General features: G+C 47.3%; 1 protein-coding gene across 4 annotated transcripts in view; it reads right to left on the bottom strand.

The window, feature by feature from the left end:
* The window catches only part of SLC39A11 (solute carrier family 39 member 11), a 431,705-nt gene that overhangs the window by 224,647 nt on the left and 191,598 nt on the right, over positions 1-15,460 (bottom strand). For 3 of the 4 annotated variants that reach the window (XM_029210793.1, XM_029210792.1, XM_029210795.1), the window contains one exon: positions 14,024-14,165. In XM_029210793.1, coding sequence (XP_029066626.1) covers positions 14,024-14,165 — 142 coding nt within the window. The remainder of the gene's footprint in view (positions 1-14,023; positions 14,166-15,460) is intronic. The other variant, XM_029210794.1, reaches the window with a different exon arrangement.

Here is a 15,460-nt window from a genome sequence, read left to right as displayed (position 1 = left end):
AAGGACAGGTGAATGAGACCCGCAGGGCAGCCACTTGTCGCAGGAAGACGTACATTTCCTAAAAAATCGAAAAAAAAAAAAAAGAAAAGAGCTACAACTTGAACACGACTCGGTGAGCAAGCTGGAGTGGAGGCAAAGGAAAAACAAAAGCAGCCACAATAACAGTAAGGCGCAAGAGCCTTACCTTTTCCCAAGGGGGGAGGTCTAGGGAAGAGCCCTGGGGTGTTCTAAGACACCCTGGAATTATACGCAGAATCCTGTGGGAATATGCATACTTCCGGAAAAAGATCGATATACTTTTCATCAGCTTCTCAAAGTGGCCGTTGACCAAAATAAAAACTTCCAGAAACACTAACTTACACTTGAATGTTTTCTGTAACTCGTTTTAGTCCCACAAACACCCATGTATTAAGTGCTGACTACCATACTTCACCAAATCTTAAGACACAACAATTTTAAGACACACTTTTATTTTAGATGGCATGTCAATTCCACTATGCCATTGGCTGTAAGACAAATACGAATTTCAGAGATGTTGAAAATGCAAAGAAGAGTGAGTCCTGGAATCTACAAATTACACTGCATGTCAAGCACCGTGCTAGTCCCTTTACATATTTTACCTGAGTCCCAATGCAATAACATTATGATTCCTATCTTATAAGCGAGAATTCCAAGAACTCAAACCTAGGTTTGTCTGAGAAGCCTCCCACAGAAGCATCCCAACAGAGACGGCTCCCACTGCTGCAGATCTTAGCACGAGCGAGGAACCTCTCACAATCAAGTGCACTGGGAGACACAGAGAGGTCATTCTAGTTGCATATCAAATGACTGCAGAAGCACCCAGCTTGAATCGGAAGCCATGCTTCAAACAAACTTCCAAATGCCCAGAGGACAGTTTCACATTTATTAGTGTAAAGAGCATCTGCTCCTCCCTCAACTTCATAGCCTTCTCTCACTTCAATAAGCAACTATTTAAGTGGAATTTAATGATCCAGAACACACAGTGCACTGTACTGAAAAGTGGGATTCAGAAATAAAAGATGCACGATTCCTTGTCAATCTTAAAATGCATCCCCACTATCAAAGCATTAACAAAAGAACGTCTCCAAAGGTTGGGGTGGGATAGTGCACGAGCACGTGTGTGTGCTATAGAGGGTGAGGAGAGAGAGGATGAGATGAAAACACCCACTACATTGGGTATCTTCACAAACAGGATTCAGCCTCTGAGATTTGAGAGCTGCTTGTTACAAGGCAAAGCTGATGCATACAGCCTGTTACACTCAGATACATGAAGTCAGCATGAAAACTCTCAGCAGCATACACTCTAATGTAAGGACTGTACCTGGAGTCACATGTGAGCCCTCAGGCTTTTAACTCTTCCTCTTTCCCGGGAAGGAGCCTTAGAGCACAATTGGCTCTATATATCGATACATTCTCCTTCAAATTTTGGGTCAATGCCATCATCTTTGTGAGTCACCTAACAGTGAAACTTACTAATAATGAAAACAACAATGCAAACCATGACTTTTTTTTAAACCAGCCAGGCGGTAGATGACAAATTGTATCTCGAGCTTGTCCTCATCTCTCTTCTCCATTGCATTCTTCTGGTAGCCTCTCACTTAACCTCGATGGCTCCTGAGACCAGGAGGAGACCAGCTAAAGCCCCAGAGGCCAAATAGTCATGAAAAAATGTCCTAGACCACAGTACAGGGAATGGGTTTGCCTTGGGAAGCCCCCTGTTGGAAAGCAGCAGGGAAAAATTATAATTCAATAATTATCTTGAGTGTTTTGGAGGAAGAAAGTTACTCTGAGAATGTTGTTGTTAAAGATCATGCCCAAACACACACACACACAAAAGACTGCCTTTTTAAAAAAACAACTTGGATTGTAGATCAACCCTCAGAAGCCTCCTAATAAACTTCCAAAAGTTTTCCAAATAACACCATCCTCCCAAGTTGACCGCTTCTGGGGAGCCCAAACTCATTTGTTCAGATGAGTTCTGCGGTGTTTGTTCACATGTCAGTTTTATTACTTTTTAATCTCCTGTTATTTTTTGACCCCAAAAGGGGATGCTGAGCACCTCGGCATAGAGCTCCGGGTCATGGTGGGTCCCAGTGGTTCTCTCTGCTGATCCAACTCCACAGGGACTCCCGGGGATCGGGCTGAAGTGAAGAGCAGACTGAAAGTTCAGGACGCCGCTCCACCACAAAGAACTGTCCCTCCACAAATGCCAATAACCCAACAGTCTGTGGTTTTCATCAGGTGCCCAGGTGGTCTCCTTCCCACAAAATGGTCTAGGCAGATGTTCTGAGAATGATGGGTTGTGGAGGGTCATCGTGTGAGGGTCCAAACAGGAAAGAGGCAAGTAGCTACTCCAGACCATCTAGACAGACATCACGGCAACCTTAGAAAACACACCTGCCCCCTGTGGAGCCAAGATTTCTATTCAACTAACCAAGCTCCCTGCAGAGGAGACACCTGCAGCCCCTGATGGCCATACCTGCCGCCACTTCTGCTCACCTGGGAGACTCTGCCTGGAAGCCTGTGCCCAAGCTCCCACTCAGGACCTCCAAGGTCTCAGACCAGAACCCGCTGGCCCAGATTTTCAGGTCCCATGAGCCCTTCCCCTAAAGGCCAGAGGGGGCAGAGGGGCCCTCTCCCCAGTGTTCTTGGTTGGCTGATGAGCGAGGAATTGTGGAGCAGGAAAGGGGTCTCAGCCCACACTTTCACACTGCACAGGAAGCCCCTCTATAACCTCCCTGACCATTGGTCACCTAGCTTGTACTTGAATCCTTCCAGTGACGGGGAGCTCAGTCCAGTCATGATTCCATGAGCCCATGTTACTATCACATCTACCACATATCCTGACTCTACCCTCCCCCTGCTCTTCACCACACACACACACACACACACACACACACACACACACATACACACACACACACACACACACTCTCTCCTTCTCCATTCACCCCATGATTCTCTATAATTTTTCACATCAATCTTCTCGTACATTTTTCCTTAACCACACTGGTGCTCCTTTAACTTCTTTAGGGATTTCCTTTTCCTCTGAGAAACCTCCTCTTCCAGCTTAAGGACAATCTGCTCTTTTCTAGTGTGGATACTCCATCCCTGATTTGTTGCCCTGAATGTAAACGCTGTCCATCTTTCTGAGCACCTCGAGAGCACTGGAGACACAAGGGTGTTGAATGACCAGAGAAAACCACATCCAAACCCAAAAGCTCTCTGTACTTTTCAAGGTGGGCAGCAAAATCTCTACAGTCTGGGCCAAAAAAAAAAAAACATCCCATATTCAGGCACCCTGAATGCTCTGGCCAATTTTACTGCTGTCCAGACAGAATAATAACTAATATTCACTGAGGACATACAAAGCAGTGAGCACTATTCTAAGCGTTTTACTCGTATTAACTTAGCCTGTCTTCACTGTAACTCTGTCAAGTAATTACTGTTATCCCCATTTTAGGTACAGAAGCTGAAGGAAAAGGCAGGGTAAGAAGGATGCCCAAGGTCTAGTAGCTGCTAAGAGGTGGAGTCAGAATTCAAACCCAGTCTCACAGTTATCCAGTATTCTCTGACCCACTCCAACTCTGTACCGTCTCTGCAGCATGCCACCTTTCAGGAACTTGACGGCTTTTCAAATATCAATGCCTTTCGTCTACCATAAACGTATAGATGACATCGTACTTAATGGTGAAAGACTGAATGCTTTCTCCCTAAGACCAGGAATAAGGCAAGAATGTCTGCTCTCACCAGTCTTATCTGACATCTTAGTCAGTGCAATTAGGCAAGAAAGAGAAATAACAAGGCATACAGACTGGAAGGAAGAAACAGAACTGTTAGTACTCACAGACATGACATAGGAAATCCCAAGGAATCTACAAAACAACTCTTAGAACTAATAAATGAGTTTAGCCAGGTTGCAGGATACAAGGCTAACATGTATAAATCAATTATATTTCTGTATACTAGAAATGAATAATTAGAAATTAAATTTAAAACGCCATACCATTTATAATAGCACCATAAAAGGAAATAATTAGGTATGAATCTAACCAAATATATGTTAAGATATATATGCTGAGAACCACAAAACACTGATAGAAGAAATTAAAGACAACTTAAATAAATGGAGAGCTATACCATGTTTATGAAATGGAAGACAAGATTATTAAGATGTTAGTTTTCCCCAAATTAATTTATCGATTCAATGCAATCCCAACCAAAAGCCAAAAGCCCACCAGGATTTTTTGTAGATATTACCAAGCTGATTCAAAGGAACTAGAATAACCAAAACAATTTTGAAAAAGAATAAAGTGGGAGAACACACGATATCTGATGGCAAGACTTAGACTAAAGCTACCATAATTAAGAGAATGGGAGATTGGTGAAAGAATAGACATATAGACCAAAGAAGCAGAATGGAGAGTCAAAAAGTAGATCTGGGCTTCCCTGGTGGCGCAGTGGTTGAGAGTCCGCCTGCCGATGCGGGGGGCGCGGGTTCGTGCCCCGGTCCAGGAAGATCCCAGATGCTGCAGAGCGGCTGGGCCCATGAGCCATGGCCGCTGAGCCTGCGCGTCTGGAGCCCGTGCTCCGCAGTGGGAGAGGCCACAACAGTGAGAGGCCCGCGTACCGCAAAAAAAAAAAAAAAAGTAGATCCACACAAATATGGTCAATTAATTGTTTACAAAAGCACAGAGGCAATTCGATGGAGAAAGGTCAGTCTTTCCAATACATGGTGTTGCACCCACTGGACATCCCCATTAAAAAAAAGCCTGAACTCCAAACTCGACCTCACTCCTTACTCAAAAATAACTCAAACTAGAGGGCTCTGGGTGGGAGCACCAAGGACATATTCAAGACCCACTTGAGGGATGGTCAGAGGTTTACATATGTTAGGTCGAACCATATAAAATGCCCAGATTCGTTTCCCGAGAATGCTTGAATCTCCTTGAAGGCATATGTCTCCTAACTGTTTCTATGTGTATAACAGGCACTTCCCTAATAGAAAGAACACGACGATCAAAGTTTACTGAGGCTGACCTGAGCAAATCTTTCCAAGACCTGCCGGGGATCGGGGCGGCAATACCGCTGGCTGAGCCTGCTTTCCTAGGGAAGACAGCAGAGATCTCTGGCTCACGTGTCTGAGAGCTGCGAGAGACATTGCATGCTTCCTCTGCCCTCCTCAAGGAATGCCTCTGCCTCCCCTCCGCACCCCCCCAAGGCCAATGACTAGTTTGGGGTTATCAGGAGTCGGGAACCCTGAGAGTCAGCCCTGTTTTGGGTACCAACTGTTTCACTGGCACATCCCTCAACATCTCCAAAATATTGCAACCCTCAACATCAACAGCTGATTTAGCATTCAGACACTTCGAGCTGTTTTCTTTCTCTGGTGCCAGGAGGGGAAATGCACCAGAGAGAAGAAAGCAGAACAAAATACCAGAACACACACCGCCCAAAGAGGAGGTGGGAGGCCAAGCAGGAGGTACCTGCTGACAAAGACAGCCCAGGTTGAATGGAGCTTATCACGGATGTCTTTTCTTTCTTTCTTTTTTTTTCTTTTTTTTTTTTTTTTGCGGTATTCGGGCATCTCACTGTTGTGGCCTCTCCCGCTGCGGAGCACAGGCTCCGGCGCGCAGGCTCAGCGGCCATGGCTCACGGGCCCAGCCGCTCCGCGGCATGTGGGATCTTCCTGGACCGGGGCACGAACCCGCGTCCCCTGCATCGGCAGGCGGACCCTCAACCACTGCGCCACCAGGGAAGCCCGGATGCCTTTTCTTGAAGGCAGGGTTGCACTGACCTCATCCCAGATGCCGGAGCTGTGACTGTCGATGACACAGGTTCAAAGCCCAGTTCCTCATCTACCCCATCAGCACACTCCTGCTCTACGGCTGCCGCGCTCAGTAAGTGGCGTCCATTTCCTCCCAGCTTCATGGGCTCAAAACCAGCTCCCTCCTTGGGCTCTTTCCATAAAAGCCAGAAGGGGGGAAAAATAAACAATCGAGATGGGAGTGAATAAATAGAAAGGACCCCTAAAGATCTGAAATACTTGAAACCAAAGTGTCACCCTATGCTTCTCCAGCTTCAGGAGCTTCTGCAAAAACTAACATCTGGGAAACAAAACGAAATGATCTGAAAAGAGCCCGGGTTGCCCGGCTTTGGCAGCAGGCACCCCGAAATCTCTGGGTAATGAAAGCTTGGCAGGAATATCCTGACGGGGCTGGCGCTGCCCAAGACACTTGTCTGCTCTGCTTCCCCAAAGCACATTGAAAACACATTTCCCTGTTTAATAGACTTGTGAGCTGAAATGAATGTGTCAGAATGCTAATAAATAGGATAGAACCTGCTAGCCCAGCAAATGTTAAATTTTGCATAAGGAGACAGTATCCCTAACTCCTTGGTAGACGCTTAATGAATATTTCAGACAAAGAGCCCTGGCAGCTGCTCTAAAGGCTCCCGATGAATTTAAGTGGGTTTCTATTATTGCCAGGATTAGCCTCCCCTTGTTTCCTCCCATTTTCTCCCCTCTCCCTCCCTTGTGCATGACAAAAGCCCCTCCGGACTAACCAAGCTCCCTGAAGCCTGGCCACGGAGGGGGTCAGAGCGTGGGGCTGATCAATGGACCGGGTTGAAAAAGGTTCCCCCCAAATTCATGTCCACCTAAGCCTCAGAATGTGACCTTCCTTGGAAATAGAGTCTTTGCAGATGGAATTAGTTAAAAAGTGGTCATACTGGATTAGGGTGGGCCCTAAATCCAACAACTGGTGTCTTTGTAAGAGACAAAAGAGGGTGATTCAGATACTGACACACAGAAACACACACAGGGAAGAAGGCCACGTGACAGCTGCAGTTGAGACTGGCGTGATGTGGTTACAAGCCAAGGAACGTCCGGAGCCACCAGAAGTTATTAGAATCAAGGAAGTTATCGGAGTGTGGCCCTGTGGACGCTTTGACTTCTGACTTCTAGCCTCCGGAGCTGTGAGAGCAAACGTTTCTGTGAAGACACACAGTTTGTGGTACGTTGTTATGGCAGCCCTGGGAACTCAACACAGTCAGGAGAGCACACCTACACATTCCAATGTATATGAATAACTCCCTAGAAGTAACCTGAGCCGATCATTTCAGGTGATGGTGGCGGTGGACAGCACTGCCCCACCCTTTTAATTTCATTAGCAGAGACCGCAAACCTGCCAGGAGTCTTGTAAGACCGGGCCTCGAATCATCTGACTTTCTACTTGCTGTCTCAGAGAAACTCTCCAACTTCATCCAACTCTTTTCCATACTTACTCAGCATGCCCAGCACATCCAGGTACGAGACAAACAGATAAAAGAGACAGAAATACAGTGAGAGAATTTAAAAGATGGAAGGAAGGGAGGGAGGAAGGAAGGGAGGGAACCAAGTAAGAGCTTGTGCCACCTGGTGTTCCTTCAGGTGGGTTACCATCCACGGGAAGACAACGTTTCAAAAAAATTGTTAAGCACTGTTATGGGCTGAGTCATGTCCACCTGAAATCCATGCACTGAAGCCCTAAGCCCCAGTACTGAGAAATTACCTGTATTTGGACATCGGGTTTTTAAAGAGGTAATTACATTAAAATGAGGTCATTCGGGTAGACCCTAATCCAGCAGGACTGGTAAGAGGAGGCGATTAGGACACAGACAGAGGGAAGACTGAGGGAGAAGGCGGCCGTCTACAAGCCAAGGAGAGAGGCCTCGGGAGAAACCAACCCTGCCCACACCTTGATCTCAGACCTCAAGCCTCCGGAACTGTGAGAAAATCGATTTCCACCGCACAAGCCACTCATCCTGCAGTGCTTTGTTAGGGGAGCCCAAGCAAGCGCATACAAGTACCAAACTGCCTCTAGGCCTGGGCCCCATGAAAATGCACTCCAAGTTAACTGCCTAGCTCAGAAAATCGGGACAGGAAAAAAAAAGCAAATAAACAGGAAAAGTGCTGTTGGAGTGGTAAATTTGAGGCAGGCAGGATGTAACATTCATCAGAGGCAGAAGAATCTATAAAATGTATCCACCTAATAATGCTCCCCTGAGCCAAGACACTCAGGCCACCCACAGACAGCCCTGTTCCGGAAGGTATTTCTGTACTACTTCCTTATTTTATTTAACTTCCATGATGCTAAAGAGCTCCTGGTAATTATTATTGTTGAACACTTTGCTCTTTATCCTCTGGCAAAATATTTTTGGGTTTGTTTTTTGTTTTGGAATTAAGACGTGGCATATTTTAATAGCCTAATAGCCTCAGTGCGATTGTCATGTGCTGACAGGTTGGGTTCATGCCCTTTTGAATGAAGAAGCCCAGGTTACAGGCCCTCACCCAGAAAGGACAAAGCAAAGCCAGGACCTGCCTATCTTTCAGGTCCCAGGCAACTCCTCTCAAGGAGGCCAGAAGAAGACCTGAAAACGTCCCCTGACCAACCAGTTATAGAAAAAAAAAAAAAAAAGAGTCTAATTGCTAAAACCACATGCCAAGACATTAAATTACATGAATAACTGTGATGTCATCCTTTCATCTGTAGAGAGCTTACTGATAAAAATTCAAAATTACGAATAACCTCTCAGAGACTTCCCTAAACACGTTATTTTGGAGACTTAGTCATAAAAAAAAAGAAAATCAAAATTTCTCCTAATAGCTACATCTGGCTCCTGATGTGACTAAATTTGAGTGGAAATATCGGTGACAGAAGACAAGGAAGACTTGGAAAATTAGAAGATATGGGAGAAGAAAAAGGTGATTGTCAGAGGAAGCTTGAAGCTGTTTAAAAAAAGTCCTCTTTGCTTCCCTGGGATTCGGCTATTTTAAAGGATATCAGTGCCAAGGAAATCTAGGAGCTGGGAGTTGAATACACGTGGCTGGTCTTACAGAGCGAACAGGCAGCTGGCCTCCGAGAAGGGATCTCACCCCATAGCGACGGCTTCCCGGCCCCAGGCCCACACGTGTGCTGGAAAATATAATCCTCCAAAGGCCAACCAGTGTGAAAACCCTTCAGCTAAAGAAACTGTCCCCGGTTAAGACGTAACACATAAGCGGGAGTAAAACACTGTCGATAACTGATGCCTCCCCGTTCAACAGCTGATCAAGTCTCTTCCCAGAGGCACCGAAGGGAGGATACTTAAAGGCGAAAATAGCGGAGAGGAATGATTCCAAGTGCATGATTGAAAGACGACAGTATGATACCTGGAGGAGAGATGGGGGCGCCTTGGCGAGGGGGAAGGGCATCAGAGCACATCCAAGCGCCTTCCTGACTCTCAGTGGGCAAGCCCTGTAGATGCTCATCTGGGGGTCGGGCACTTGGGAACCTTGAGCTGGAAAAGGCAAATTCTGTCTCCCAAGATCAGCTCTAGTTGTACGGGAAGATGCCACCCAGCAAGTCCGGAGCACAACCAATGAGGAATTCCTAAGATACAAACAAATACACGTGACTGGAGTTGGCAATTTCTCCAAATTTATAAGCCACTTGACGCTAGGTCTGCATCGGTTTTGTTGTGCAAAACATGGTTTCTCATCTGCCAGGCTGTCCAGGTAGAATTATTGCCAGGTGAATTCTCCTAACATAAAAGAATAAGGCATCAAGGAAAAATGTGTTTCTAACCAGAGTTTCTTACGGCTTACTCTTGCCTGACTTAAATCCCCATTCACTTCTCCACCCGACAAGCTTGGGAAAGGTTTATAGATAATAAATAGAAGCCACTTCACAACTAATTTCCCAAATTAAATCCACCTCTTTCTCTCCTGGAGAATAATGCTTACTTCTGTTCCTTCCACAGGTACACAAAATTACAGACAATCGTCCATCTGCCATGATAATGGATCCATGAAAAAAAAAACTCTTGAAAAGTTTCAGCTTCCTCTCTCAGAACAAACAACGTATGGAAATGGGGCAGTTAACAATTACCCTTCTTTTAAAAAAAATGGTTCTGGGGCTTCCCTGGTGGCACAGTGGTTGAGAGTCCGCCTGCCGATGCAGGGGACACGGGTTCATGCCCCAGTCTGGGAAGATCCCACATGCCGCGGAGCGGCTGGGCCCATGAGCCATGGCCACTGAGCCTGCGTGTCCGGAGCCTGTGCTCCGCAACGGGAGAGGCCACAACAGTGAGAGGCCCGCGTACTGCAAAAAAAAAAAAAAAAAATGGTTCTGACAAACCCAGGGGCAGGACAGGAATAAAGACGCAAACGTACAGAATGCACTTGAGGACACGGGGAGGGGGAAGGGTAAGCTGAGACGAAGTGAGAGTGGCATGGACGTACATACACTACCAAATGTAAAATAGATAGCTAGTGGGAAGCAGCCACGTCGCAGAGGGAGATCAGCTCGGTGCTTTGTGACCACCTAGAGGGGTGGGATAGGGAGCGTGGGAGGAAGACACAAGAGGGAGGAGATATCGGGATATATGTATGCATATAGCTGATTTACTTTGTTGTACGGCAGAAACTAACACAACATTGTAAAGCAATTAGACTCCACTAAAGATGTTAAATTAAAAAAAAAAATTACCCTTCTTTAGCCTAAAGAGAGTGCTAGTGAGAAAAAAAAAAAAAAAAGTCCACTGGAGGCTGAATGTGGGAGGCTGAGGCAAAAAAGCCAAGTTCTAGATAAACACTGGGGTCGTGGAGCCATCTGAAGTGTGATGGACGTTATAGATCTTTGCCTTCCAAAAACACGTATCTTTTTGCATTAGATTCCAAGAGGTTCATAAATCCTTTGGCGCCCACTCATGGGCCCCAGATGTACAGAACCCCTGGCCTCGTTTCTAGAATTTACTCTACAGTAGAATTGCCCATAGAGATGTATGCATGAAAGTGCTCTGTGCCACTTTCTTTATAATAGCAAAAGAGTGTAAACACCCTAAAGGGCCATCAAGAGGGGACTAATTAGGTAAGATCATGGCCAAGAATAAGAATCCATGAATGCCCAGGAAACAAAAACCAAAATGTGTTATTAAGTGAAAAACACAAGGCACAGAATAACGGGCCAAGTATGATGGTATAAACATAATATTTCTGAAAGGAAACACAAGAACCTAGAAACAGTGTTTGTGTCTGAGATGGGAACCTAGACCATAAGGGATCTGAAGGTGGAAGAAAATTTACTTTTATTTGTAATCCATGTTATTACTTTCTTAAGTAATTAATTAAAAGAAAGCTAGCTGGAGAGAGATAAATAGTTGAGGGGGGTGGGAGAGAGAGAGAGAGACAGAGAGAGAGACTGATTTATAAGAACTTCTGGTCTAGCTAAGTCCCAAAATATCCCCGGCCCTGAGAACAGTTGATATTGTAAAACATTTGGCACCAAGACATACATAGGAAAGCACTCATAAATGCATAAATGCTTTTCCCAGCTCGGGCTGCTGGCGATGCTCAGAGCAGCCGGACCTCCTCTCCCACAGCGTGGTTTTTCTGGCCCTTCCTCTTGTTGAACCAATTATGGGACATTATAACAGCAGCGCCAACATTACTTCTTAAAGGCTGATGTTACTCACTGAACACCCATTCAACCCATCTCCGGGCTCCATTTACAGCTAGCTCAAGGGCAAATCCAGATGGTACAAACAACAGGTATTCAGACTTGATCTGCACAAGGCCAGTCATCAAATACCATTACCAGTTGAACAGTCTTCAACTGCCTGACAGCCACAGGTGTGCCCAGGTGGGAGGAAAAGCAACCTTTCCCGAGGTGGCTGGGTTCCCTCGGTCTCTGCAAACCATCTTTGTGCTCCCCCAAAGGCTGCATTTGCCTCTGTATCTGAACAGTTAGCAACAACGACTGAGGGTTGCTTGGTAACCTGGTAACAGGCGATGCCTAGGTGTTTCTGAGCAGAGGACGGGATTGCATCGTCTCCCACGCAGTCTCCGCTCACGGGTCCACACTGGGGTGGCCAAGAAGATCCAGCAATCCTGGGAGACTTTCCAGGAAAGTCAACTCCCGCTGGCCCTATATTCCCATGGCCCCAGCGTTAAAGATTCATCTCAAAGGGATCGCCCCTTTTTACCTTTTTTTTTTTTTTTTGATGGATTGACAGGCACTGAACCTTCCCGCCTGTGGGATAGGGATAAAAAATGGGATAGAATAAAATCTAGCCAATTTCTTCATCGTAGAGAAGGCTCAGAATTAGGAACGTAAATATGGCATTAGAGTGATTTGGGTATTTCTGTCTTATTAAAAAATATACTGGTCTGTAGTTTTCTTGTGATGCCTTGATATCCATTTGGTATCAGGGTATTACTGGCCTCAGAATAAATTAAAAGGTGCTCTTATTTTTTTTTTTTTTTTTTTGCGGTACGCGGACCTCTCACCGCTGTGGCCTCTCCCATTGTGGAGCACAGGCTCCGGACGCGCAGGCTCAGCGGCCACGGCTCACGGGCCCAGCCGCTCCGCGGCATGTGGGATCTTCCCGGACCGGGGCACGAACCCATGTCCCCTGCATCGGCAGGCGGACTCTCAACCACTGCGCCACCAGGGAAGCCCTCCTATTCTATTTTTATAGCAAAAAAAAAAAAAAAAAAAGAATCAGGACCATAATGTCTTCATAGCAGATCACAGGAGCTCCACGACAAGATAGCTGGGGAGAATGGAGAGAAAGCCTCCTGTCCCTGTGTTCCCACGACTCGGCATGGAAAATGACAATCTCTACTGGAGGATGGTGCCCCACGCTGGTCACTGGACAGCTCTTGACTCTCCAATAAGAGGAGAACAGCAGACAGCACCGAGTGGTTCTGATCTGAGTATGAATGACAAGACTGACTGGACACAGTGGGCAGGTTTTCATGCTAACCCTCTAGTACTTGAGCTCACATTAGATGGATTTTCGTTTCCCGATTACATCCCACATCCAAAGCGGTAGGCGGCAGTGAGCCGCAACCCAAGTGGAGAAGGTATTCGAGTTCTCCATGAATAATTCATGCAGGACATAAGCTGAACGCAGAGAACTGAGAACTGGCCGGGGCATCGCTGTAACTTTTGTACGTTTACTGTACCGCGGTCTAGAGATCACCTCTGCCGACACAGGGTGGAAACAGCAAATTAACGTCCCAGCCCGGAAACATGAAAGGACTTTCTCCCTTAAATCACTAATGTGAAGACAGCGACTGGTCACCAGTCTGTATCTCTCTGACGCACCTAAGGGAGAACTCCAAGCGAGGCAGGAGACAGCCACTCTCAACATCCTTTGCCTGGTTTTAGTTCCCGAGTCTGAGGTTTACAGAAGTGGGGAGGGGGAGGGACAAACGTTTCACAGCGTGGGGGGGGGGGGGGGGGTGGCGCTCGCCCGCTAAACGTGGGACTTGAATAAATGCAAAGGAAAAAACAGGCATCCACCTCTCCTGGTGCAAACTGGTGCTTAAATTAGCCAACTGCCCTGGGTGAGCCATGACCGGGCAAGGAGCGGGGAGTCCTACACGGAGACTGGAAACCGGCATAATCCTCTGAACTCCTTCTCAGGGGGCACTGGCCCAGTCTGCACTCCCCCGACAGAGATTCCGGAATTCCTACCCTATTCCTCTTGAGGGACGCACTCCCTCTAACTTAAGACAAAAGGCATGACTTTGTCATCAGTGTTTTCAGGTTTTCTGGCTCCAAACTGAATCAGTGAGAGCAACAGCCAGTTTCCCCAGATGGACCAAAAAGATGAAAGCCACGTAAATGGAAAGGAGCATCCAGGGTCCGTCAGGGAGGCGGAGACAGAGGGACAGGTGCCCATCCACTCCAACCCAAACCAGCCCAGTCCCATCAGAGTGGCCCTTGCCCACTTGTCCAAGTTGGAAGAGCAAATCAAAAGGCCCTGTTACCTCCTGTGCACTAGGCAGGTGGTTTGCAGAACCAATGGGGAAGGAAAGCACGGGGCCAGACCCTGGCTCAGCGCCGTGCGACAGTGGGGTGGGTACTCTGCAAGGACAGGACAGAGCACCTAGCATTTCCCTGCCATCCCTCCTGCCACCAGGCCTGAGTCTCCCCTGTCTCACTCGGCCCAGGGTCTGCAGCAGGGAGCTTGCCTGAAAGAAGCCCAGCTCTACCTATCCGGATGGAAAGTTCACTCTCGGGGAAGAACGGCCTGGGACCCTCAGCATCAGACTTCTTCATCAACGCAGGGTCGAGGTTCAGTGCCAGGGCCATCTGGGGGTCTTCTGCTGCACCCTGAAACGAGAAGCAGGGCCATCACTGTAACACCTGTCTGCCTTCATTCCCCCGGCCCCTCCAGCTCCCAGCAGCCAAGGTGGCTTGCCCTCCTCTACCGAGAGCCCCGGGCCAGCCTAGTCCCCGGGCCAGACCCAGCTGTCAGGCTGGGCTGAGTCAAGAGCAAGGCGACAAGCTTTCTGGCTGCAGAACTTTGAGGATGACAACAGCGGGAACTGAGGCATCGGTGCTGATCCTAGAAATGGGAAAAACACACACTGGGAAGGATCGGGTCGAACATCAAACCCCCCTCCCTCCACAATTCATCACCGCCGGGCAGATGGCAGAAGGGACTCAGTTCCCCAACTGTCAAAAGAAGCCTGGAGGGCAGGCCCGCTCAATGGCAGCCTCGCAGCAGGAACCGAGGTCACCACCTCTCCAGAGATCAAAAGGGGACGAGAGTCAAACAAAAGCACCTCAAAGGAGAACGAGTGACAGTCGTGGAGGACACAGCACAGCTGGAGGCAAGCCCAGACAGCCTTAGATCACCACGTCACCCTTCTGCTTTGTCCCTAACCAGTCATTTTGACTGTTTTTGCATTAACTACACAAAGTTTGATTTTGACCCCCATGTTCATTTAACAAATATTTATTGACTGCCAACGGTGTGGATACTTGGTGAACTAACGAAGTTCTAGCTCTTATGGAGCTTACGTTCCAGTGGAACACAGGAGGAACAAACAAGTGAACCTACAGCGGGGCTGTGAGCTTCTCCTCCAAAGACATGGGCAGGAGCCCTCTGACCCTAAGGGACGGTGAACAGGATCCACCTCAATGGGGAAGGAAACAGCAGATATTTTTTGAAAACCAGACAAAAATAGCTCTAAACAGAAGTTTCTATTTAAAATGTGTGTCCCAGGACTTCCCTGGTGGCGCAGTGGACAAGACCCCGCACTCCCAAGGCAGGGGGCCCGGTTTCAATCCCTGGTCGGGGAACTAGATCCCACATCCATGCCGCAACTAAGAGTTCGCCTGCCACAACTAAGGAGTCCACGAGCCTCAACTAAGGAGCCCGCCTGCCACAACTAAGACCCAGTGCAAATTAATTAATTAATTAATAATAAATAAACGTGTGTCCCTAATAGGGGAGAGAAGAAGGCTTATTAATCCAATCACTGAAATCCATCTATTCATAAGCAAATACTAAAACTGTTTTCTTGGGTAAGTTTCCTGAAGGAATCTCACTAAAGTTATGCCTGGCTGTGTCTTACACACACACACACACACACACACACACACACACACACACACACACA

The sequence above is a fragment of the Monodon monoceros genome, unplaced genomic scaffold (assembly GCF_005190385.1).
Source record: "Monodon monoceros isolate NGI ecotype Baffin Bay Population unplaced genomic scaffold, NGI_Narwhal_1 Super_Scaffold_9, whole genome shotgun sequence".
Lineage (NCBI taxonomy): Eukaryota > Metazoa > Chordata > Mammalia > Artiodactyla > Monodontidae > Monodon > Monodon monoceros.
This window is presented reverse-complemented; position numbering and strand designations above follow the sequence as displayed.